General features: G+C 42.1%; 1 protein-coding gene across 2 annotated transcripts in view; it reads right to left on the minus strand.

Moving 5' to 3' along the window:
* Micu2 (mitochondrial calcium uptake 2) overlaps positions 1 to 26,763 on the minus strand; it is an 83,017-nt gene that overhangs the window by 18,005 nt on the left and 38,249 nt on the right. For both annotated transcript variants that reach the window (XM_006519484.4, NM_028643.3), the window contains exons 3-6: positions 20,715 to 20,746; positions 19,852 to 19,927; positions 11,101 to 11,148; positions 9,304 to 9,386 (exon numbers count right to left, since the gene is read on the minus strand). In XM_006519484.4, coding sequence (XP_006519547.1) covers positions 9,304 to 9,386; positions 11,101 to 11,148; positions 19,852 to 19,927; positions 20,715 to 20,746 — 239 coding nt within the window. The remainder of the gene's footprint in view (positions 1 to 9,303; positions 9,387 to 11,100; positions 11,149 to 19,851; positions 19,928 to 20,714; positions 20,747 to 26,763) is intronic.

Consider the following 26,763-nt stretch of genomic DNA (forward strand, 5'->3'; position numbering starts at 1 on the left):
GCCTTTGGTGGATGCCCTAAGAGACTGCCTTGGGCTGGGGCTGAAGTTCAGAGGTAGAGCATTTACCTATCATGGAGGAGACCTTGAGGTTGCATCCCCCCAAACTGTGAGCAAAACCACAAGGACCACACCACACTACACCACACCACACCACACCACACCAAATGACTCTGCCGCCTCTAGATTCTGAAGATATTTGATAATATTTTCAACCTGGAAGTTTAACTATTTTTGTGTCTGGCTAATTTTCTTTATACACATCAGTTGTTCTAGCACAATTTGTTAATTAAAAAAGTTTCTTAGCTGGGTGTGGTGGCGCAACAACAACAAAAAAAACCAAAAAAGCTTCAAGTCAAGAAACTTTTTTGTTTGTTTGTTTGTTTCCCGAGGCAGGGTTTCTCTGTGTAGCCCTGGCTGTCCTGGAACTCACTATGTAGACCAGGCTGGCCTCGAACTCTGAAATCAGCCTGCCTCTGCCTCCCAAGTGCTGGGCTTAAAGGCGTGCGCCACCACGCCCGGCTGACTTGAAGCTTTTAAGGAAAAGTAAGTGAATGCACAGTATGTACACCGTCGTTTTCCACCGGCCAACTCCACCCACGTTAGTACCCACAGTGCACTGCACCAACACCAGCCGCTGCCTCAGCCATCTTTGCTTGATTCTCAAGACCCGCGTGCCCTAGCTCTCTACTTTGACTTGTACCCTTGATTAATTTTAATTTTTTAAATTAAACCTTCTTTTTGCAGAACTAGGACCAGAACCCAGAGCTTTGTGCATGCTAGGTAACCCACACATGCATTTCAAAAATCATTTTGTCAGTTTCTATAAAAATATCTGCTTGTCATTTGCAACCTGAGGTTTGTCTTGACACATCCAAACTCATAAACATCTGTATCTCTACTTATATACCTTCTCCTGTTTTTATCAGCAACACTTTCTTTGCTTTTTTTTTAAAAAAAAGATTTATTTATTTATTTATTATATCTAAGTACACTGTAGCTGTCTTCAGACACTCCAGAAGAGGGTGCCAGATCTCATTACAGATGGTTGTGAGCCACCATGTGGTTGCCATCTCTCCAGCCCCCTTTCTTTGCTTTTTAAAGAGATTTATTTAGAGTGTTTTGCCTATATGTTTGTATGTGTACCACATGGCTGACTGGTGCCCATGGAGGTCAGAAGGGGTTGGACCCCCTGGAACTGGAGTTATGGGTGGTTGTGAACCATTATGTGGTTGCTGGGAACTGAATCCTAGCCCTCTGCAAGAGCAACAAGTGTTCTTAATGCTGAATCAGCTTTGCAGATCCTACAACACTTGAAGTTTCAGGGCAGGGTTTCTGTTAAACTTATTAGTTCATATTGTCCTAAGTAGAACTGACTTTCTTTCTATTTCTACCTCAGGAATCTACTTAATTTCTGCATACTGACCTTCTATCTGGGGCTTACTTTAACCTCACTTGTTTGAATGGGTTGTGCTTTTGTTGATGGGTCCTTTTTCTGTGGAGTTCTGTCAGCTGGCAATAAAAGCCAGATTTGACTTCTTCATTCTAACCTTTACATGTGTGTTTTATTTTTCTCTTCTTGAATGGCTGCTATCACTGGAATGTCCAGCAAGACACTGAACACAGAGTTCAAAAGATACCTCTTAGGCTGGAGAGATGGCTCAGAGGTTAAGAACACTGTCTGCTCTTTCCAAAGTCCTGAGTTCAAATCCCAGCGGCCACATGGTGGCTCACAACCATCTGTAATGAGATCTGACGCCCCCTTCTGGTGTGTCTGAAGACGGCTACAGTGAACTTAGATTGCCTTGCTCCTGATTCTGCAGGGAAGGCCCTCAGGATCCTTCACCTCTCAAGTAAGATGCTAGGTTTGCTTTTTAGTTTTTTAGTGCTGAGGACTGAACTCAGAGTCTGATGTAGTTTAGCATGTGAGCTCCTGAGCTATCCTGCAGCCTCTAAGCATTTGTAAACGCTCTTTATCAGAATGAAGATATCATTTTCCTATTTCACTGACTTTTAACCACGATTCATTTGGTTAAGTGCCTAGTGTATAGCTGGGCATGGTGGTGCATGCATTTGGATCTGTGGCATTTGGAGGTAGAGGCAGAAGGATCATAGCCAGGCTGGGTATTACATAAGAGCTGTCTCATAAAGCCAAAGGTCAACCCAGAAAAGAGACAGCACATGTACACATGGCCTCTTCTGCTCTGTGACTATGACATATGTTGTACTGCATGAACTGATTTCTTACCTATGGAACTCACTGTATTTATATCTCGACCTCATTCTGCACTTCACATAAAGATTGGTTTGCCCTTTCTGGGTAAGTGCTTCTGCATTTTGGCTCATGAGACTAGGACTAGAATTTACTTCTTGGCAGGTCTTCCCCTAGGCTTGCTTTCTTTTGTCTTGTGTTTCTGAAGGGCTTGCAGAAGTTTGGCACTACCTCCTTTTTAATCCCATCTGCACTTGAATGTCTCTTTGTGGGAAGATTTTTGGGATAGTGATTTCTAGGCTTCTGATAGAAGCTGTTCAGTTAGATGCCATGTCTTGTCAGTTTTAAGAAATGTGTGCATTTCATCTGAACACACAGGAGCTGCTGTCCGAGCACTCCATGTCTGCACCTGGCTATGTGTAGCATCTGTGGTGCTGTCTCCTTTGAGACAAAGTATTGTTACTGTACCTTCCTTTACTTGTAGATTATTTATTAATACTGGTGGAAGCTTATCATGGGGTTAAGTGCACTTGCTGCTCTTGTAGATGCTACATACAAGAGCAGTGGTTCTGAGCCTTCCTAATGCTTCCTAATGCCGTGGCCCTTTAATACAGTTCCTCATGTTGTGGTGACCCCCAGCCATAAAATTATGTCATTGCTACTTCATAACTGTAGTTTTGCTACTGTTATGAATTATAATGTAAATATCTGATATGCAACCCCCAGGCTGAGAACCACTGTGGGAATCTGGATTTGGTTTGCCCTCCTAAGTGATTCTAAGGGAGGTGAAGCTCTCGTCTGGCCTTCATGGGTGCTTATGCATGCGGTACACAGAAAATACGAGGAGAAAACACCCATATACAAAAAATAAAAATAAACAATTTTCTCAGAATTTATTGTATAAATAAGTAATTTTAAAACACCATACAAAGGATGTTTTGCCCGAGTGTATGAGTGTGCACTACTGCATTCCTGCTGCTTATAGAGATAAGAAGAGGGTGCTGGAGGCCTTGAAGCTACAGCTACAGCCGGTTGTGAGCTGCCATGTGATGCTGGGGATTAGACATGGGTCCAGTGTGACACGGACACACAAACACACTAGATGTGACTGTGGAGTGCTTGTACTCAGCTTTGTATTGGCACACTTCCATGTGAGAATATGAACCTAAACACCTCAGTTCAACACTTAGGCCAGAGCGTCTTTCTTTTCCTCTTGACTCTCTTTAACATAGTAGCAAAGGAGGCTCATGTAACAAGCCCTATGTGCCTGCTTTATGAGAATGGCACTGCTGGACGAGCTGGGGAGACTGCAGTGAGGGACAGGAAGCACCCTAGCCATCACTGAACTTCCATTCTAATGAGCAGAAGAGAATAGACGAGAGAAGAGAATAGAAGAGAGTAGAGGAATGGCAGGTGCTGAGCTAACCCATTGGAGCAGGGGTGGGAGAGAGACTGCTGCGGTTTTGGGAGGCTTCCTCCAGGCAGCACTCCTGGATCACACTTGAAAGTGCCAGAAGGAGTGAGATAAGGAGATCCAAGCTCAGGGAAGAGCAAGGATTTGGGCATAGGGATGCTATGCCAAACAAACAGATAGGTAAAGCTAAAGCAAAGAAGCTGTAAAAGACCCTCCAGTGCCCAACTACTGGGTATAAATTCTGAAAGACCAAGAATGGATCAATTATCTGAATCTCTATTCATCAACACTTTCAATTTCAGGCTGAAAATGAGTTATGCAGAGTCAGTTTTGCTTCTCTTTGCTCCCAGGACAGTTTACATTCGGGAATGAGAGAATCGCTGAAGACCAAGGAGGATAAACTTTCCCTGAAGACTTTCCTACTTGGTTAGCAGCAACTCTAGCAGGTGTATGTTAGCTGGACAAACTGCTAAGGCTCCTATCTTAAGAGCACAGTGCTTGCCACTGGTGTGAAAGCAAATCGGAATGAAAGGACCACCTAAGGAGTGGTTTCTCCCAGCGAACAGACTGGTCATTTATCTACCGTCTAGAGGAGCTGCTCTAAAACCCTGGCACTTAGCCCACAAGCAGATGTATCATCTATCAAGGTGAAGATTACACGGATTAACTATTACTGGCTTTGATCACTGTCTTCACTGTGTATCTCACCTGACAGAGAACAAGTCATGTAGACTCTTTCACCAGCACTCAGGGGAAGAAGCGAGCACAGCACTTTCTAACACAGCGTTTTCATCCAGATGTTAATAAAACACAAACGTTCACAAGTATCAAAGTCACAAACTGAGGCAATTTAAATTTTAGGACACTTTCAAAAGATATTACAGAAATGTATCTTATCACTGCACCATCATACTTGGCTCTTTCAAGAAAAAAATATATTTATATAAAATATCATATCTTTAATATCTATATATACACTACTATATTTATATAGGTTTATTAATACAAGGATCATAGAAGTAAATAGATAAACTATAAATATAGTTTTCTTCCTTGAAATACTTTCTTCAAAAATTAACATACATATAAGTCTCCTTGGCTATCAAGTTCCAGCACCAAGAACCCTTTATAGACGTACAAGGTTAGCTTAATATCCCCAACCTTCAAACAATCGCTGCTATTTTCTGCCCTCTCTGTCTTTCTCTCTGTGTACACACATGTAGAAGTCACAGACCAACCTTGGGTATTCTGCCGATAGTCTTCACTGTCTTGAAGGCATCTTGAAAATCTAAGATCTTCTGTAGCTGCAAAGATTCTATCTACAGCTTTGTGATCTTTGCCTCATGTTACCCCCAAACATTGCTGAAATGCAACCAACTCTGCAAGCCTGCTGGTGACACCTGCAGGGATTCCTGTTCAGTCTGTCTTAGAAAGTCACCTCTACTTCACTACTGTAAAGCTACATACCTCATGACTACACAAAGGTTTTTCCAGGTTTTGAGAATCACACATGTGCAAATTCTAACAGGTTGATTAATTACAGATCAACCTCCCAGCCTCTCCACCTGAATGCCTGTCATTAACCCACGTGGTTCTTGGCTCTGAGGCAGACGAGGTATCTTGTAAACTACAGCACTGACTCTCAGATTCTATGTGTGCGGCCATATTTCCTTCCTTAAGTTTAAGTTCCTTCTTTACTTATCACTTGTCTCAGAAGGGGGGCTTGTGAGATGGCTTGGAATACTAAAGGCAAGCTTGATGGCTGAGGTTTGAACTACAGGATCCATACAGCCGTACAGTGGAAGGAGAGAACTGACTCTGACACATGCTCCACGGGATAAGTATGTTCCATCCACCCATCCATCCACCCATCCATATACATACATACATCCATACACACATGTACATAAACACAAAAATAAAAATAATCCCAAAACAATTTCCTAGATTTATTGACAGTAATTCTGCAATCCTATTCTCTAGTCCCTATTTCTTTTTAAAATATTTTAAAATAATTTTCATTTATGTATATGAATGCTTTGTCTGCAGGTATGCATGTGTATCATGTGTGTGCCTGATGCCTATGAAGGAGTGGGCACAGGATTCCTTGGAACTGGAGTTACAGATGGTTGAGAGCTACCATTAGCTGGGGAGCTGAACCTGGGTCATGCATGCAGTCCACTCACCTCTCCTCTGAGATGTCTCCAGCCAGTCCCTATCTATTCAGTCACTTTGTACGGCCTGTCGGTGAACATTCCCTCTGTCACTCCTTTCCAAGATTTGCTTGCCCTTCTTTTGGGCGTTCTGGCTCTGGGACTCTGCTTACTGCTCTTGGCAAAAAACCTACTTCCACCACTGGAGCTGAGATGAGGAGAACGACTTCCTAAGGCTTCTGAGCTGTGATAAAAGCATGCTGATAAATTTGCTCCTCGTCACACCGGGTAGATCTGTAATGGCTGGAAGTAAATCATAATCTATGAGGATTCTATATCAAGGCTGCTCTGCCAAGTACCTTTACATATTTGCTGCCCTTTATTGTAAAACATCTTTTCTGGACAGGGTCTTGCCAGTTAGCCTGGGCTGCTGTGAACTTTGTGATCCTTCTGCCTTAGCCTCCTGAGTACAGTTTGCTGAACTTCAAAGAAAATGATACTGGAACTGCAGAGGATACATACATTACATACATACTTAGGCAAGAAAAGTGACAAGGAATTTAGCCTATTCAACAAAAAGACAAGCTTCATTCTACATCAGACATTTAACTTAATCATCTGTTGTTATATAGGTATTTTTGTTTATTGCCGGGTGTGTGTCTGTGTGATTTCGCGAGTGTGTACATGCGTGAGATAAGCATGTATGTTTGTACGTATGTGTGTGTCTGTGTTTGTGCAAAGGCTGGAACACCATGATGTTTGTCCTTTTCTATCACTCTCTGTCCTATCCCTTGAGACAGGGTCTCTCACTGAATCTGAAACTCCCTGGTTCTTGTTAACCTGGCTGGCCAGCAAGCTCCTGAGACCCTGCACACTGGTGTTAGACATGCATGACCATCTGTTGGTGCTGCTGATCTGCATGCAGGCCTGCATGCTCATGTAGAGAGCGCACTCAGCCCCTGAGCCATCTCCCTAGCCTAGGGTCTTCATTTCTAAAAAGTGATCCCCCCCCCACATACACTTAACAAGCTTTTAAAATGAACAAACTCAGCATTCCTGGTGACTGCAGGGAAACAGTCTATGCACCTGAGCCCCAAGCATCCACCCACCACTCACATCATCTACCCTGTCTCCTCATATGCATAGGTGGGTTTGTCTATTCTAGATCACTGCTAAGATTGTGAAGCACTGGCAAGCCTACTTTTGGAGGAGTTCAACTGTTTTATAGTTCATTCTCTATTTAGGATCTTTTCAGCTCTTCCTCTGTTCCAAGGCTTTGTGATAGTTTCTTGTATAAAACAAACCATTTCCAAAGCTATGGTATTGAACAGTGTCAAAAAGATTTACTGGGTGAATTTTTATAGAGAACAACATACACCTTACAGAGCCACATAACTGTACTGATCAAGACTTGAAGTATTTTCAGTATTTCAGCCTTTTTTTTTCTCTCTCCCTCCCTTTTCTCTTGGAGGCAATCAACCCTGCATTCTCTCGGGCTCCAGACAACCAATGGTCTGCTTTCCTTTAGTACTAAACACGAAGAACACACAATTTATACTTTTTTTCATTTGGATTCATCCTTACTATTGTGATTGCTTAATTCTTTGTCCCCTTTTGCTGCTGAGTAGAATTCTACTGCACACATAACATTTATTTACCTAACCTCTGTTGACAAACATTCTGGTTGCTCCCAGGTTGGAGCTATTATGGACAAATCTGTGATGCACATTCATATCCAGGCCCTAACATATGCTTTCTACCTTCAAGGCATTTGTTTGAGGCAGGGTCTCATTATGTAGCCTTGGCTGGCCAGGAGCTTGATGTATAGACCAGGCTGGCCTTCAACTTACAGATATTCACTTGCCAGCTATTTTATGTTTCTGAGATAGGGTCTCTCTCTGTGGCCCAGGCTAGCTTAGAACTCACTCTATAGCTTTGACTGGTCTAGAACTCAGGGCAGTCCTCCAAAATGATACAAGTACTGTGATTACCAGCTTGAGCCAGCACACCTACCTATATATTCTCTTTTCTTTGACTACTAATCTTGGAATAAAATTCCCAAGTCATATGCAAAACATGTATTTAACTTTGAAAGCAGATAGAAATGTGTTTTTCAACTCAGCATCATCTTATTTCTAATGCGTGCGGAGGCGCGCGCGCGCGCATACATACACACACACACACACACACACACACTCACTAAAGAGAGTGTTATGTGTTTCACATCTCAAGGCTTAAAAAAAAGCACTGGGAAGAGAAAGGCAGGTGGCTCTCTGTGACTTTGAGGCCAACCTGGTCTATATAGTGACTTCAGGATAGCCAGAGCTATAAAGACACCCTGTCTTGGAAAACAAAAATCGAAATTCCACCAAACTTAAACCCCAAAACCCAATCAACCAACCAACCAACCAACCAAAGTGCTACAAAATCAGTCATGTATGTACACAAATGCCAGTCACATATCCCCATTAGCTTACCAATGGTGCCCACAGTCAACTAAGTTATGGACTGTGCATCCACATAGCCCTCTGCATGTAACTACAGCACATACCCAACAGTTTACACTGAAGTATTTCTTTCATATCATTACCTACTTTTAAGAAACAGAATGGGGGGCTGGAGAGATGGCTCAGTGGTTAAGAGCACTGACTGTTCTTCCAGGGGTCCTAAGTTCAATTCCCAGCAACCACATGGTGGCTCACAACCATTTGTAGTGAGATCTGATGCCCTCTTCTGGTGTGTCTGAAGACAGCTACAGTGTACTCATATATGCTAAATAAATAAACAACTAGAAATTAAAAAAAAAAAAAGAAACAGAATGGATTTCTTTGTTTGGAGATTTGGGAAACATTAAACACTTCAGATGTATTTGCATATTTTCAAATATCAGCTGTATCTGGCTCCTAAAAAATTTGCACCAATTTATTCTTTTTGGCTTTATTATTCTTCATGAAGGCTTGCATTTCTATTCTTTTTTGATATGAGACTAATTTAAAACATATGGTTAACAGGCATTCTTTAAAGCATATGGTCTATGAATCCCTTTTTACTTTATAATTATACATTGAAGTCATGAAAACAAAATCATAAAAATGCAGATGTTCAAAGCTCATTTCTCTTTTTAGAATTTTACGTTTTAGTCACTTGTCAATGTCCCCAAGACTGTATTTCAGAAAGTATCTTTAAAAATGTATTATTTTATATATATGACTGTTTTGCATGCATGCAGGTTTGTGTACAATGCGTGTGTCTGAGGCTGCAGGGGTCAAAAGAGGGTATCAGATCTCTTGGAACTAGAGTTACAGACAGTTGTAAGCTGTTACATGGATGCTGGGAACTAAACCCATGTCCTCTATAAGAGCTGCAAGTGCCCTGAACTGCTGAGCCATTAGAAGATAGTTTTGAATATGAAAGTGGTTTGATGTCTCACAGGTAAACTGAAGATGGTTCTGATTTGTAAGGAAATGCACAATGGCTGCACGAGCACCAGGTGCTTCACAACAACCCAGCAACAAGCATGTGCTCACCTTAACAAACTCCTTCCTCTCGATCATCTCATTCCCATCCACATCCAGCATTTTAAAAGCAACATGGAACCCAGAGTGAGGTTCTGCAAGGAGATGAACAAGGAACAATTATTTAGTTGTTAGGTGAAAGCCAAGTATTTGTAGCTAGGAAAACCTTCAGACTTGAAATAGATGACCAGGAAGTATGTGAGCAAGAGCTGGACAGAGCAAAGGAGGATGAGGTTTCCTCTCTTTCCTTTTGTCTTTGATGTTAGAGCTCCTGGTCGTGGCATCTCCCAGGAGCTGTGGCTGTGCTGCTCGCCCTTGCCAGGAAAGCACTGTGGGAACTTGTTTCCTCACCTCCACCCTGGCCTCCCTCTGTCCTCACAGCACTCCTGGCAGTTTCAGAGCAATTATTATTAGTAGTAGTATTATTATCATCATCATTATTTACTTTCTTAGTTTTTTTAACTTTTAATTTTGCCATTTTTTAATTTTAACTTTTATTTATTTATTTTATTTTATTTTATTTTTTTTTGGTTTTTCGAGTCAGGGTTTCTCTGTATAGCCCTGGCTGTCCTGGAACTCACTTTGTAGACCAGGCTGGCCTCGAACTCAGAGATCCACCTGCCTCTGCTTCCCGAGTGCTGGGATTAAAGGCGAGCGCCACCACGCCCGGCTCTAATTTTGCCATATTTTGGACATAATATAATAATGTATAATGGCAGGCCAATATACCTCTAATAGAATATGTAAAACTTTACACATCTACAGAACACTTAGCAAGACTAAGATATTAACACTGGTACAGGATTATGAACCATGAACAGCAGATTCTATATTTTTCTCTAACACTGTGTTTTGTTTTAGAACGCAGCAAAGTATGCTGCATTAAGTCACCAAGTCGACTTAGTGTCACCTACATCTGGGAGTCCCTTGGTCTTTTCCTAGTTTTCACCACTAGAAAACTTTTGAAGGACAAGAATATTGTTCAATGTGAATTAAGGTTGTTTTTTTAAAAAAAATCCCCAAGAGGCCAAACATGGTGGCCCATTCTTTAATTCCAGAGACAGAGGCACGTAGATCTCTGGGAGCTCAAGAGAACGCCAAGCCAGTCTGGGTCACACTGTGAGACTCTCTCAACAAAACAAAACCACGCCCCCCAAAATAAAACAACAAAATTCCCTCTCTCTCTGAGGAGGCTTTCTCAGAAAACATTAACCACGATTTTTTTCTTTCCCATTTTTTCAGATAATACTAGCCATGATCTCTCTCTCTTTCTCTCTGAGAAAACTAGACATGATTTCTCTCACCCTGTTCTGTCTCAGACACAAAATTTCTGGGTATGGAGAGAGAGGAGATCTCAGAACACACTTTAATTTAACATTATTTTGTTAAGGTTCCTCTGTGTGTGTGTGTGTGTGTGTGTACGCGCGCTCGAGTGCGCACTCGTGTGCACATGTGTGTGCGCACATGGAAGCCAGTACTTCGGATGGCTCCTGTTATTGCTCTGCACCCTCCTGTCCTCACAGAATCTGGGGGTTTCCCGCTGTTTCACTAGCCTGGCTAGCCAGTGTGCTCCCATCTCTCTCATCTCTCTCACCTTCATGCCTGGCTTTCCCTGAGTGCTGGGCACCTGAACTCATGCTCTCACTTTTGTACAGTAAGCACTTTACCTTAACCCACTGAGCCATCTCCTCAGCCCTATTGCCAACGTGTTTAGTGATAAAGAGGTAAATTCCAAATTTCAAAAGTCCTGTTTGTTAAGGACATGATACCACATGCTGGCTGTAAAGAGAAGTGGCACGATATACTCACTTGTGAGGATTGTAAGCAAGAAAAGATACTCGGTATATGAAATTACCCCTGGAGGAGAAAAAGAAGAACAAATCAGGAGATACATTTTAGATGAGAACCACAAAATAACTAATACTGAAACATCACCTCTGTAAAAATTGACATTTTAAAACTGCATCTCTTTGGTCCAGTGGAAACCACTGTATAACAAGAACTGAAATACAGCTTGGGTTTAAAAAGAAAGACCCATGCTTCATCAAGTTTTAGGAGGTCATGATAGTGTAACTGGGCCATGGACTGGACATTATTTTTGGGTGTGTCTAGGAGGGCTCTCCAGTTGAAACCAGCCTGTGGATGGGTAGATGCAGTATAGCGGGCTGATCTCTCACACGTGGGCATCACCTAGTCTGTCCAGCAGGATGATGGGGAAGGTGGAATTCTCCCTTCTCCCTTTCCTTGCCTGCTAGGCATCTCACTGTATCCTCTACCCCAACACTGGGGCTTCCAGTCCTGGCTCAGTTAAGATTCCCTCTTCTCCAATGACTCTAGCTCGTGTCAAGTTGACAAAACACTGGCCAGCACAGATGGGCAAGTGGCTTGAGCCCAGCTGGTGAATAGGCTGCAGGGGTGTGGCTCTCGGCACTGGTTCAGGGACAATTCATGACTGAAGTTGGGCTACTATGAATAGCACTACATGATTTCTACTGAGAATGCTGGGTCACTGACTTCTTTTGTGGGGAGGGTGTGTGTGGACTTGATGACTTGAGAGTTATACTTAGAAATATGAGGCCACGGGCAAGTGACTGGAGTTGACACAAGGTAGTATTCAGCGCCTGAGAGCCCATATTTAACTGCAGGGCTTGAAAAATGGGTCCTGGGTATGTCTGAGCTCCAAATCAAGCTCGCTTTGGAACTAGCTCTATATTTGGCCACTTAACAAACGTTCTTGTTGAGTGTTTTGCTGCTGTAATTAGAATGTCAACAGTAAACACACACTGTATGAACAATTCAGTGACAGACAAAACCACACAGAATGACACTCACTTATATATTCTTACGTTAGATAAGGAAACTCAAGTTCACTGTCAACTCCTCAGCCTTACGTGTCCTTTGAGCCTCACCTCTCACTGTATTACTCTGACACAAACCCTTCGGATCACATCACTCTTTGAAGCCTCACAAGTAAATGCTCTGGATGTTGGGCACTGACTTCCTAGTCGGTCACCAGCTCTCTGCTCCCTTGATTTTAGAGCGGCTGTGCTTTCTTAGACATGTGAGGACACAGAGAAGTCTTCAGGTACCCTGTGACATGTGAGGACACAGAGAAGTCTTCAGGTACCCTGTGACATGTGAGGACATAGAGAAGTCTCCAGGTGCCCTGTGACATGTGAGGACATGGAGAAATCTCCAGGTACCCTGTGACATGTGAGGACATAGAGAAGTCTTCAGGTGCCCTGTGACATGTGAGGACATAGAGAAGTCTCCAGGTACCCTGTGACATGTGAGGACATAGAGAAGTCTCCAGGTACCCTGTGACATGTGAGGACATGGAGAAGTCTCCAGGTGCCCTGTGACATGTGAGGACATAGAGAAGTCTCCAGGTGCCCTGTGACATGTGAGGACATAGAGAAGTCTCCAGGTGCCCTGTGACATGTGAGGACATAGAGAAGTCTCCAGGTACCCTGTGACATGTGAGGACATGGAGAAGTCTCCAGGTACCCTGTGACATGTGAGGACATGGAGAAGTCTCCAGGTGCCCTGTGACATGTGAGGACATAGAGAAGTCTCCAGATGCCCTGTGACATGTGAGGACAAAGAGAAGTCTTCAGGTGCCCTGTGACATGTGAGGACATAGAGAAGTCTTCAGGTGCCCTGTGACATGTGAGGACATAGAGAAGTCTCCACGTGCCCTGTGACATGTGAGGACATAGAGAAGTCTTCAGGTACCCTGTGACATGTGAGGACATAGAGAAGTCTTCAGGTGCCCTGTGACATGTGAGGACATGGAGAAGTCTCCAGGTACCCTGTGAGGACTATCCAGCGTTTACATGAAGGGAGAATAAATTCTACGTGTTTGTCATGTCTTGCTCCTGGCAGAAGTGCTCTAATGCTAGCTTGAGGATCAAAGCATTTCATCCCTTGGCAGCCTGAAAAAAAAAAGTGGAAAATAGTGTTTTTCTATATTTCAAAGGAATACAGCAAAGAAAGAAAAAAAAATGTAAGAAAAAAAAAAAAGCCCAACTTGTAGATTGTACTGGGCTTGGTGCCAAAGGAGATCTCCTTTCTTTAAACACAGGTAAATGTCCTTTAAGCATAGACAATTTTTAAAAAGGAAAATTCCAGTGTCTTTCTCTGAAACACTGACTTAAAAGTAAAAGGTTTAAACAAACACTGCTGAGAAGGTATAAAAACACAAGCTTGTGCTCACGACGCATTACAAACATCAGAGAGGCAGCTGTGGCCAGCATCTGCCTCAGAAAGTGGCTCTAAGAGCCCGACCTGGGGCACTTAGGAGAGCTGTGCCGTGTCCATTTGTTCCCCTGGAAGGTACACGGAGCACTGTTAACTGGCAGTTTCAAAGCCGCACAATAAACAGGGAAATCTCTTTTCATTATTTATTTATTTAATATGCATTGGTGGTTTGCCTGCATATGTCTTTGCGCCATATGCATGAGTTACAGACAGGTGTGAGCCGCCATGTGGGAATTGAACCTGGGTCCTCTGAAAGCATAGTCAGTGCTCTCAACCACCAAGTCATCTTTCCAGCCCAAATATGGAAATGTTTTTTTTAAAAAACATATTGTTAAAATTTTAATAAAGATTTTGAAAGGGGCATTTGGAGAGATAAGCAAACAATTCTTACACCTCCAGAAACATTTAGAAGTTGGAACCATGTTCAAACACGAGTATATTCAGTTAACGGCAACAACATGTCTTGAAATTCATGGTCAGAACATCCTTGAGCAAAGTGTGATATTGAGAACCTAGCTGAGTTTAAAAATGCAGAATAATCATAACTTATAATTTACTTTTCTTTGTAATGCATAGTGAATTATTTTTATTTTATCTCAAGGACATTCTACCTTTTGCTGGTTATGTTATCAATTCTGATAACTCTTATATAGGGTGAAATGGAGCAATGTAAACTGTTATTTACACAGTTTTATTAACATTGATAATGTGCACGTGAGTAAAACAGCTGTTGAATCTTTCCTTCTTCCCTAGAAATTTATATTTCAATGGAAAACTAAAACAAACAAACATTCCTGTTAAGTCCTTCCTCAAAGTTTTTTTATTTGCTAAAGTCCATTATGAATTAGCTTGGCTGACTTTGGAATCCCTGTTAAGATAAGGCCATGGTATGGCAGGAAGGCATCCGCAGAGAGGTGTAGCTGAGAGGGATGGCCCTGTCCAATGGCTGGGTCTAGACTGACTGAAAAGGGACCATGGAGAAGGCATGGATGCCAGAATTGATCTTTCTTTGCCTCCTCCTTGTCATAAATACAGGGAAATGTTTGAGTCTCTCGACTTCAGAACACATACATTCCTGCAAATCCCCAATATGAAAATTGTAGATTATCATCTCTTTATTAAAGCACATAGGTTTAGTCTGGTGTTTTGGTTTGGAGGGATCCAATAGAGCAGTGGTTCTCAACCCTCCTTATGCTGAGACCCTTTAATACAGTTCCTCATGTTCTGGTGACCTCCAACCATACAATTATTTTGTTGTTACTTCATAACTGTAATTTTTTTACTGTTATGAATGGTAACATAAATGTCTAATATGCAAGATAGCTGATATGGGACTCATCTGTGAGGTACAGGTTGAGATCTCCTGCTACAGGGGTTACTGCAGTGTAAATATCACTGGGTAATTTAGTATATGTAATATAATGAAATTCTGTGCTCTCCACTGTATATTGTCATACTGAGAGGTGAACAGAAACTGACAAAGCAGCTACTGATTAATATTTACTAATATGCAGAATTATGTATATATGTGTATTTATTTGGAATAGGCCCTGGAGATCAAACTCAGGACCTTACCTGTTAGCCAGGGGCTCTATACCACCGAGCCATTCCCCTAGAGCTATTTTGAAGTTTTCTAAATGTTTATTTTAGTTCAAACGAACTCTTTCTCCACTGTGTTTACTTTCTAACTTCACTGGCAGCTTTCTCTTGACTTTCTATTTGTTTCCTCTTTCATCCTATCTGACTTCCTTCTCTATTGTCCAGTTTAGGATCCACGAATAATTAATCAAACTTTTTCTAAGTAGTCAATATTCTTAATGGTTTCCTCCAGGACTGTCCTCTACTTGCCCAACATAACCCCAGCTTAATTCAACTGCAGCATTCTACTGCTCCATGTGAGATGCAGGAGGATAATCAACTGCTAACCATTGACTCTATGCTTCATGAACTATGTCTCTGCTTAAGGCTTCTCAAAATTCTTGTATTATTTCCTTACCATAGAAGTTTCTTCCAACCTCCTTCCTCTACACATAAGCCCTATTATTCTGTTTTGTCTAGGCTGTTCCCCAATACTTGCTATTAATTTGCAAACACAGTATGCCAGATGGGCATCATCTATTCATTCTTCCCTCCTGGCACAACAGAAAACCTAGCAGCTGATGGCACGACAGTCCTTTTGGCTTTCAAAGAATCCTCTTTCCCTACTTTCCAGGATTCTGTCTTGCTGAAACCGGAAACCCCTTTCTCTTTCATCAATAAGAAATATGCTCTCCATTCTAACTAAACTAATATGCCCTCAACTCTATGTCTTCACTATCAGCTTCCTCCTCCTAACTCCTCTGCTTGTGTGTAGGTCTTTCAACCAGATTTCACATTCTTTTCTCATGATGACACCCAGTTCTCAAAAATTTGCAACATGGCTACAGATCTCATTCCCTCACTAACCTATATCACTCCAAGAACCAAGTACTCAGGACAAAAATGGTAGCCTAGTAGCTGGTTTATGTGAATGATAGAGGCGAAGAGCCAGGATCAAATATAGCAGACTGGATTCCAGAGGGAGAAAGGGACCAGCAGTCGACATCACAAAGGAGTGACTGGAGAGCTTGTCCACCGGGGATTCAAAGCCAAATAGTTCTGGTGGTGCAGCTCCAGTGTGTGGGGGTCGGGAGCAGAAGCCTATCCAAAAGGAAACACAGGTGGCCACGGTGAAGAGCAATACTGCTCAGCACACAAGCTCACAGTTGGGTTTTGGTGAGAAAGCATGGTCCACAGTGCTGAGCAGTTCCATACTGTGTGTATGGACAGTAAAGACCTACATTCAAGTATGCAAAGCATTCCTCATGACTTGGAGGGCTATAGCTGGGTGCCATCTTGACTAGGAACCTACTATTTAAGACTGATACCTTGGGGACCTGAGAACAAAATATAATTACAAATCAAGGACTCAGAAATCAACTGACCACAGACCCAGGGTGAGGTAGCTGTGAAAAATTTGCAGGTGTCTGGAGGCTGGGGTCAGGATTACAGGAGGAAGACACCCTTGCTCTTTGTAGCTAGGGGTAGATCTCTTCAACCGAGAGGAAGATGGAGTTTGATAACCCTAAGCTTGGGGCCAGTGGGTAGTTCATCCTCAAGAGGCATCTATTTGCCAGAAAATCCTTTTGTAAAGACTCAAAATTCTGAAGCTATAGGGAACTCTCTCTCTTCAGCTGCAGCCCTCCAGCAGGGTCACTTAGTGAGTTTTGAACATAAAGGGACAGACAGGTCTGTCTATAGAGATCTCTGTGCTGTGTTTTTTCTTCCCTTACTCCCAACACACTTGGGAGGTGCTCAAGTATGAGGCTCTTGTGGATAACAACTCCTAAGTCTCCAGAGGATGAGAAAACCTGTCAGGCCCACAGTCTGCAAAGCTAACTGTGGCCAACAGAGGGCCCCTACACTCAAAGAAGGGAAGTTACTCAAGTGAAGACTGCTCTGGCTGACTTCTAAGCCGTGGCCAGTTCAGGCTCACAGCAGTGTAAATCACGGCAAGACACAGGTCTGCAAGTTCAATGACAGTGCTCCCCATTACCCACACAGAATTGAGTCCTAGAGCACTCAGAAAGAGCTTCTCTGATCTTCATCTGTACTGCCATGTCTCTTTTTTTCTTTATACTATTTTATTAGTATTTTGCCTTTATTTTAAAATTTTTTATGTGTATGAGTGTTTTTTTCTGCATAGGTGAATACATGTGTACCAGTCGCATGGCTGGGGTACTCAGAGGTCAGAAAAGGGCACTGGATCCTTGGAACTGGAGTTATGGATGGGTGCTGGGAATAGAAACCTGGTTATCTGCAAAAGCAAATTAATTCTGAAGATTCTTTAATGGATTTCAAGCCTCACAGATCAAATGGACTCAATAAGGCAGTTACAGAGTACTCTATCCAACTTTTTTCTGAGATCACATCACAGGTTAGAAAGCCAGTCTTAATAAATATAGAAAGAAGTGAAATAATTCCTCTATCTCTTTAGATCACACTCAATAAAAGCAGAAATCAACAGTTAAAGAACCCATTGAAACCAAACATGTATTTCTATATTGTGCAATGCAATCTTATATTGTGTGATGCACTTTAGGTAACGAATCAGTGGATCACCGCAGAAGCTGACAACTTCCTCAAATCAAAGAAAAGTGGAAGCACACCTTACCAGAACCTCTGGGATACAGGTGAGACATCTGTTGACTTTATAACTATGACTGCCATGCTTAAAAACCACAGAGGGGCTGGTGTTGGAGAACCCTGCTAGTAAGGTTGCAGTCTACCAGAGGACTCCCTTTCTCAGCAGGGCTTCTCTTTCTCTGCCTAAGCATCCTTGGAGAGGGTGTCTGAGCTTTTCTCAAGACTGACCCTGTGCAGAGCTCTCTGACTCAGCACACAAGCACCTCTCTAGCTGTCCACCCTTCTGATAATTAGTGACTGTGTCATACCCAATCACCCTTTTCACCCTTACCCCTAAGAGCCCTATATACCCTAACACTGGAACAATAAACTGGAGGTGTCTCACGGAAGCTGTCTCCGACTGTCCTTCCATCATACTCAGTGGTCTGAACTCTGCTTGCTGCTTCTGCTCCCTCTGACCTGGAGGGCTGGTGGCCGACAACAGCCAAGGAGAAGGGAGACCCACAGGCTGGGATGGCTCGGTTAGTAAAGTACCTCCTTTGCAAGCACAAGGATGGGAGTTCAAACACTACCAGCTACATACAAACCCAGGCTCCTCCAGAGCATGCTGTGAGCACAGCACTGGGCTTGGTGAAGAGGACCACTGGGATTCACAGACTAGTCTGGACTAACTGGTAAGATCCAGGCCCGCAAGAAGTCCTGTCTGAAGGGGATGGACAGGGTTCCTGAGGACGGCACCATGGGTTATTTTCAGGTCTTCCCAGGGAACTGCACATATCAGCATATGCACATATACTGAAAAACACTGGTCTCATACCTGAGTAACTCAAAGGTGCATCTAAGTATTAGAAAAACAAGAACAAGGTGAACCTCAAAGCAGAAGACAGCAAGAAAAATGAGGGCAGAAGTTATGAATTAATGAACTGAATATTAAAAGAACAATACAAAGACTTAATGAAACAAAGTAAGTTTTTAGAAAATGAACAAGACAGAAAAACTGTTAGTCAAATTAAAAGAGAGGGAGGATGCAATGAATCAAATAAAAGATAAAAATGGTGACAGTGATATCACAGCAGACCTCAATGGCATTCAGAGGATCATTTGGAGGACTGCCTTGAACATTTATATCTAATAAACCCAGACAATCCTAAAGAGGACACAGACACAGGTACCCCACTAAAGCTAAACCAAGAGGGTATAATTAATTTAGACATATCTACAATGATACTAAAGTTGTAAGGGTCTCACACTAACACCACCAAGACCAGACTCCTTCCCTCACTCTACCGAACCCACCCAGGAAGAGACAATGTTAATGTTCTTTAAACTGCTGCATAAAATAAAAAGGTGAGAAAACTACAAACTCATTGTGAGAAGCTGGTGTTAACCCTGATACCAAAACTACGTAAGGATATAGCAGCAACAGAAAGCTGCAGACTGACTTTCCTGATACACAGGCACAACTTCTCAGTAATTGGCAAATTAAATTTAAGAACGCCTTAGGGAGCACGAACACCGCGACCATGTTGGTTATGTTCCAGGGACGCAAAGACGGTTTAATCTATGTCAATCCAGAGATGTAATACAGACTTACGGACTGACATCACATCACCATTTCAGTCTGTACAGGAAAAGCCGCATAGACATTGGGGCACAGCCTTCCAAAGGCAAGGTTCCAGGGTTCTGCCTGCATGCCGGGCCTAACTCTCCTCTTTAACATGTTCCTTCAGCCTCTGTGAAGCATTCTCTCATGGTTTCCCTCTGGCCATTCTGCCTGGCCTCTTTATGGGCCTTCATCTCATCTACTTCTTTGCATGGTGATCTTCAGGGTTCTCTGACTCTTGCCAACTCCTCACTTCACACGTTCCTCATTCCTTTTCTAGGGCTTCATTACTGAGGCTCTAGTAATTTATCTTTAATCCCTTAAAAAACTTGAGAAAGTTATCTCTTATACAATGAGTCATTTATTATGCCATGAAACACCTATTGTATCACATGGCATAAATATCCCAGTTTAGTTATCTAATACTGCTTAGTTAAAAATACACAGACACACACACACACACACAGACACACACACACACACACACACACACACAGACACACACACACACGAAATCTAACAATGACTATTACCTTTATCACCCAGGTCTCTAAAAAATGTTGATCCACAGCGTGCTGTTTGGATTCCTGACAGTACATCCTCGATATCCTTTGAATACACAAATTAAAATCTTTCAATTTAAGGTATACAAGACCATCTTCCATATCACTCCAAACAGACAAATGAAAGCCCCTGTAGGGGGAGATGCTGATATTAAAGTATGGTTCCCTAATTGGTTCTTGATTTGGTCAATAAAGGAGGCTGGGAGTCAATTGCTGGGTAGAAGGGATAGGTGGGGCTTCTGGGTCCCAGGAGGAAAAGGAGACTAAGGGAAAGGGGGGGGGGTTGAGGTAGGGGGGGCTTTTTCAGTTAGGTTTTGGAATGAGAAACATGCAGCTATCATTTATGATCTCGGGGAAGCTAGAACTAGCTGATAGGCAATGAGGTTGGTGGAGGCTGGCTGAAACAGGCTAGCTGATAAGTTTAGGGCAGGAGATTCTATGCCCAGCAATTGTGTTAGTAGGCAAATTCTAAAATAATAAAACTGAGCAAAGGTGGGTAGAGAGAAGCCAGGTTGGTGATGAGGCTTGATGAAGCTAAGAGGGGAGGAACAAAAGGGAGGGGCCAGGTCGTGGGCAGCAGCTCCAGGGTCAAAGCTCCCAGGCAAAGGCAGTAGCTGGAGGCTTGGGGAAGCCAAGCCAGAGGAACAAAAGAGAAGCCAGGCCTGGGGCTGGGGTTGGGGCTGGCAGCAGCTGATCTCCACCTCCGCACTAGCCAGCTAAGCCAGGAGGGGCCTGAGCACAGGCCACGCTCACTGCTCACCACTCACCAGCAAAGGCAAAGGCAAAAGTGTGTTTGTAGAGATTACACACAAGCAGCCCCCCACATTGCTTACCTTTTTTGCCAGCTTCTTGACCAGTGTTTTACCTGCAACAAAGAAGAACCATGACTTAGGAGTCACATTCCTCTCAAAACTCAGAAGAAACTAAGGAAGAAAACCCTTTCTAAAACAAACACCTCAATTGAGGTAAGAAATAAAGTTGGCAGTTTTAGTATCTTTAACCAGGAACCAAAGAGTTCTGAATCTGAGCACCAGGGTGCTACAGTGTCTGCAAGGTCATGAGCACCACAGTGCTATAGTGACTCCAAGGTCAACGTTCAGTCATACACACCTGAACTCTTACAGTCTTTCTTCCCTGTGGGCACTGGACACTGATATTTGTTCTGCATGATTCCTGTTTTGTCTTGTTTGTTAAAATCAGTCTTGGTTCTACTGCAAAGCAGCTCCACCAATGTTTTGGAAAGCTATGCTATTCTGAACCTAAAACACTCAGTTTGAGAGGTGATGGAGACTGTCCATTCTGAGGCGATACTGCTCTTCATAATGCCTCATTAGAAAGCAGAGATCTGAAGTCCTTTCAAGTTTGCAGACCCCTTTCTCTTAAAACCTTTTTATCCTTATTACGTGTGTGTGTGTGTGTGTGTGTGTGTGTGTGTGCGCGCGCGCGCGTGCGTGCGCACGAGTGTTGTCCTATGCAGGCCACAGCATGTGTAGGACCATCAACTTTCAAGAGCTCCTTCTCTTGGTTAGGAGGCAGGTCTCTCATGATCTTACTAATGTGTTTTTGTTAAGGCCAGCTGGCCTGAAAGTTTCTGGGCAATTCTCCTGCCTCTGCCTCTCATGTGAATGTAGAAGTGCTGGATTACATATGTGTGCCACTGCATTTGTCCTCTTACGTGGGTTCGAGGGACTGAACTCAGACCCTCAGGCTTGTACAAAAGTGTTTTCATCTCCCAAGCCATCTCGCTGCCCCTCAGCCTACTTTATCACTCACATGACTTTCTTACCGCTCACTGTAATTCTAAAGCAATAACACTGCTTCTTTTGCTGGAATTTATTCTGATAAACCAATCCTGAGCAGCACAGCCTTTACTTCTTATTCTTCAAACCATCTCATGAACTCCTCGTACAGCTACAGGCATGGTCTGTGGCAAACTCAGAGGCCAAGTGCTTTCAGATAGGCTTTCTCGGACTCTGAGGCACTTAAGTCAGGCTATAAGCCGACCAGGGGCAAATTCTATTATTTGTTCATGAAATGTCAAGATTAAGAAGTATTAATGAAAAGTTAATTGTGACTACTGATTTCTTATTTGCTTTGAGGACATTTTTGTTATCATTACTTTATAGCTGCAGTTCTCAAAAGTGACAGGACTTTAAAAATCTTTGCTTGACCTCCATTCTAGAGATTCTCTTTAGCTATCTGAAAGTGGGCTTTACACAGAACCTTTTTAAAAACACTGATTCTCCACCTCTACCCTGTCCTGTGCAGAAGGGGTTGAGATCCACAAAACTAAGGAGATCACAAATTCAAGGTGAAGCAATGCTTGTTAATTAGTTTTGTTCTAATGTTATGTTATTGCCTTTGTCATAATAAAGTTATTGTGTTACAATTACTATTTTATTGTTCCAAAAAAGGAGGACAATTTTTGAGTTGACACACAATTTTTGGTAGACAGTATGTTTGTGTTACATATCAATCACTAATTATTTTTGTATTGCAATGTTGGCTTTGAGCTGAATAATTTATTCTTAGATGTATATTTTTTAACATTAAACCTCAAATTTTAATGAACTTTTTTTCCCCAAAGATTTATTTATTATTATACATAAGAACAGATGCGCCAGGAAAGGGCACCCAATCTCATTATGGGTGGTTGTGGTTGCTGGGATTTGAACTCAGGACCTTTGGAAGAACAGTCTTACCTGCTGAGCCATCTCACCAGCCCCAAATACCAAATTTAAAAAAGATAATAAATGTTAATGAGAATGCTGGGCAGTGGTGGCACACGTCTTTAATCCCAGCACTCAGGAGGCAGAGGCAGGTAGATTTCTGAGTTTGAGGCCAGCCTGGTCTACAGAGTGAGTTCCAGGACAGCCAGGGCTACACAGAGAAACCCTGTTTTGAAAAACAAAGCAAAAAACAAAAAACAAAAAAAAGCTAACGAAAGGGAAAAAACCCTAGAAGTAATAAAGAGTGCCCACTTCACAATTAGGGCTGAGTATTACTGTGCAGTTGGAGAAACTGCTGCGACCAGATCTGGGAGGTTACATGCTACTATCCTGATTTTCCACCAAGTATTATGTGCCTGTAGTGACAGCTCTTGGTTATTGGTGCCATCATAGGTGATACCAGCTAGGTAAGTGACTATATTATTTACAACTGTAAGTGTCTGTAAAGTGTATAAATTATAGTCATCCAATGCTGACTGCTTACTCTAGAAAATGATGTAATAAGTACATTTTAACTTTGGGTTGTTTTTGAGACAGGCTATGTTATATAGTCCAGACTGTCCTGACGCTTGCTTGGTAGTATAGGTACACCTGAGACCAGCCATCCATCTTCTGCCTTACTTCAGGAGTTTGTGTGGCAACATGCCCAGGAGTAGTTTAACTTTTTAATCTAACAGCTTAATTATGCATATAATTGTAGAGACAGTTTTATCACTTTTAATTAAAATTCAAAATATTAGATTAAATGTTGATTTAAAATTTTTCATAATGCTTTTCATTTTTGTTTCTTGAGGATAGTCTTGTTACGCATCCCAGGCTGGTCTGGGACTTGTGACTCCATCCCCTCTCCCCCACTTGGTGTGTGCTATCAAGCTTGGTCTCCTAATGGCTCTCAAAGGTTTATGCAAGATATCATTACCATGTATATTTCTACTTTTAGACAGTAAGGTTACCCCTACCAGTTTCCGAGAGAGACTGTACTCTATAAGAAAGCATGTGGTGTAGCATTAACAGAGTGTGAAGGTAGAAGAGGATCAAGAAGCTGAGGTGGCCTCTTATACGTCATGGTTACATCCTGTGTTTGGACTAAAAAAATCATGTGCTTTAAAAATATCTACTTGAAACTGAATGAGTTAAAGTAATGTCTGCTTGCTTGCAGCTAAAAGTTGGGAGGTGAACCAGGAACATTCACTACCAGAGAAATGGCAATAAACAATACAACAGTAGAGCCATAACTATAAATATAAGCAGTATGCTACCAGAACTACAGGCAAGCAACACATTATGAAACCTCCTGAAGAAGGGCTGCCTCATATCTTCTTAATTGTGTACGTGAGTGCTTACCATGGAAGTGCAGAATTAATAACTGAGTACAAAGTTAGATGTCATAGTATTTTTTTCTAGATCCTGGACTTTTGGATATACTATTATTTTCCTCTTACATATAAAACTAAGTCTTCAAGTAAGAAAACTTAGGCCATAATACTGGTACTGGAAAATCTGTATTCTCAATCAGGTTTTTCAAAAATCAGGTACTGGACAACTTGAGCCAAGTGAAGAGAGTAGTGGGAACTGTCGACCCTTCCTTGAGGACAGTTTTGTTGTGAATAAAAATTAAAACAGAAACACTGCTTATTTCATATTAATTGCAAAGTCTGTTGATTTGTAAATAGGAATCTAATCATGAAACAAGTGGGCGTTGTAAGTATCAGACTGATCCTGGCTTAGTCACAGGAGCATGGACGTGGGACCTGGTTCCAGCCTTAGCTTTATATACATGATAGAATTAACAAGGAACTCAATGAAATGCTTCAACTGTCAGAGGGGAGGTATGTTCTGAGCACTAAGCAAGTCTTGCAGGCTAAGGGTTCTTGCTGTCATATTTCAAAACAACCCAAACTCATGCTGAGAAACGAGCTTTAAAAATGAACAGTAGGGGGCTGGTGAGATGGCTCAGTGGGTAAGAGCACCCGACTGCTCTTCCGAAGGTCCGGAGTTCAAATCCCAGCAACCACATGGTGGCTCACAACCATCTTTAAGGAGATCTGACTCCCTTTTCTGGAGTGTCTGAAGACAGCTACAGTGTACTTACATATAATAAATAAATAAATCTTTAAAAACAAAACAAAACAAAACAAACAAACAAAAATGAACAGTAGGGCCGGGCATGGTGGCGCACGCCTTTAATCTGAGCACTCGGGAGGCAGAGGCAGGCGGATTTCTGAGTTCGAGGCCAGCCTGGTCTACAGAGTGAGTTCCAGGACAGCCAGGGCTACACAGAGAAACCCTGTCTCAAAAAACCAAAAAAAAAAAAAAAAAAAAAAAAAACCAAAAAAAAAAACCAGCAAAACTCCTTTTTGTTTCTCATTAAAATAAACACAAGAGTGAAACAGAGATTGTGTGTGTGTGTGTGTGTGCACAGTAGCTTTTTATGCAGCCTGAGAGGCATCAGTGGGTGCAACAATGAGTAAATAGATGAGCAGAAGAAATGTCTCAGAATTTAGAGAGAAAGGTGGCAAGCTTTCTGCATCTGAAGGGGGTGCAGTCTGTCCCAAAGATTACAGTGGACATGCAGGCAATGCAGCCAGTCCCCAGTGGGGGTGGGGGAGGCTGGTGATGAGTCAGGGACAAGTAACTTCTCAGGTATTAGCTATCCTGCTGGGTGACAACTAAGAATATCCTTGTTGGCCTCCATGTCAAGTAAGTATGTGCTTGTGGGTGTTTGTGTGTGTGTGTGTGTGTGTGTGTGTGTGTGTGTGTGTTATGTATCTAGACTGGGTGATGGTAAACCTGGCTACTCTTGTACCATCTTCAAGTGCCCTGAGAATATTGATTTTTGGTTCAGCTGGAGTTCAACTTAGAGTCCTTGGGAGTCTTCACAGCTTATATATTTTGAATAGTGACTTTAGCGTCCTGTGCTTTGAAAACGTTCAAATTTCCATGTTCAACCCTGAGTTACAGTACAGAATCAGCAGAGGTGTCCAGATACAAAGGGAAAGGAAATGTGCTCTGTCCATACAATGCCATTCTATTCAGCCATAAAGAAGCTGCACGACCTGCAGGAAAATGGAAGGAACTGGACATCATATCAGGTCAGTAGAGCAGGTTCAGAAAGACAAACACATCTTCTCTCATATGTAGAACCTTAATGAAGAGACATAAAAGAAGGGGGGGGGGAATAGCATGGGTGGGGAAGAGAGAAGGATGGGGCGAACACGCTCACGCGCCATGACAGGAGGATATGGAAACACCATGCTGTAGCTCACTGCCCTGCACACTGAGTATGCTACACAGGAAGGAGAGGACAATGTTCTCTGTCCATCTTGGTAACTTGAGCATAAAATTTCGCTCTTGAAATCTAAAAATAGTGCTTCTGATAAATGTAATGAAATAGAACAGTTTATTATTGAAAAGTTTATGAGAAAATTTCCAGTTAAGCAGGAAATCAAAATCATTAGGTCCTTTATTTTAGCAGACAATTTGATAATAGTCTTAAAAAGTCTTTGTGTTTATATTTCATGACTACCAGTTCAGAAAATTATTTTAGAACCAGTTAAGCAAAGACTTATAAAAACCATACTCACTACGAAATTATTCATATTAGAAAAATAACTGTAGGAAATGTAAATGCTCCAATATAAGGGAACTCATTAAATTATAACATACTAACGAAACAATCAAAATATTTTCAGACAACGCCAGTAAAAGGCAAGTACTCTGCACTGAACAGAAAATGCTAGGTTATAAGGCACATATTAGGCAGTGTGTGGTACAAAGTGTCTTACCTCTGGAAGGGTGTTTTAAAGGGCAAATGTATGGCATATGAATTATATCTCTGTAAAAAATTTACCGGCCAAAAAGAAAAAAAAGGTGTGTGCTAATAAAGCTACTGAGTACTATAGGTGGTGGCCGCTGGTTCTAGCTGACTGTATTTTCTGCTCTACAGATTGTAATGCTTTAGTTTTTAAAATGTACGCCATCATCCCCACAACACTATTTTCTAATGATCTAGAAACAGTCAGGAGAGACTTTGGCACTAACCAGCGACCAATGGGATTAACTCCTGTTACAGGATATTTGATTATGGTTCACATAAAACCCAACTGTTAGCAAAATATAAAAACTTAAATAGGTATTGTGTGTGTCAGATGCT

This window comes from Mus musculus, chromosome 14 (genome assembly GCF_000001635.26).
Source record: "Mus musculus strain C57BL/6J chromosome 14, GRCm38.p6 C57BL/6J".
In the NCBI taxonomy this organism is placed as follows: domain Eukaryota; kingdom Metazoa; phylum Chordata; class Mammalia; order Rodentia; family Muridae; genus Mus; species Mus musculus.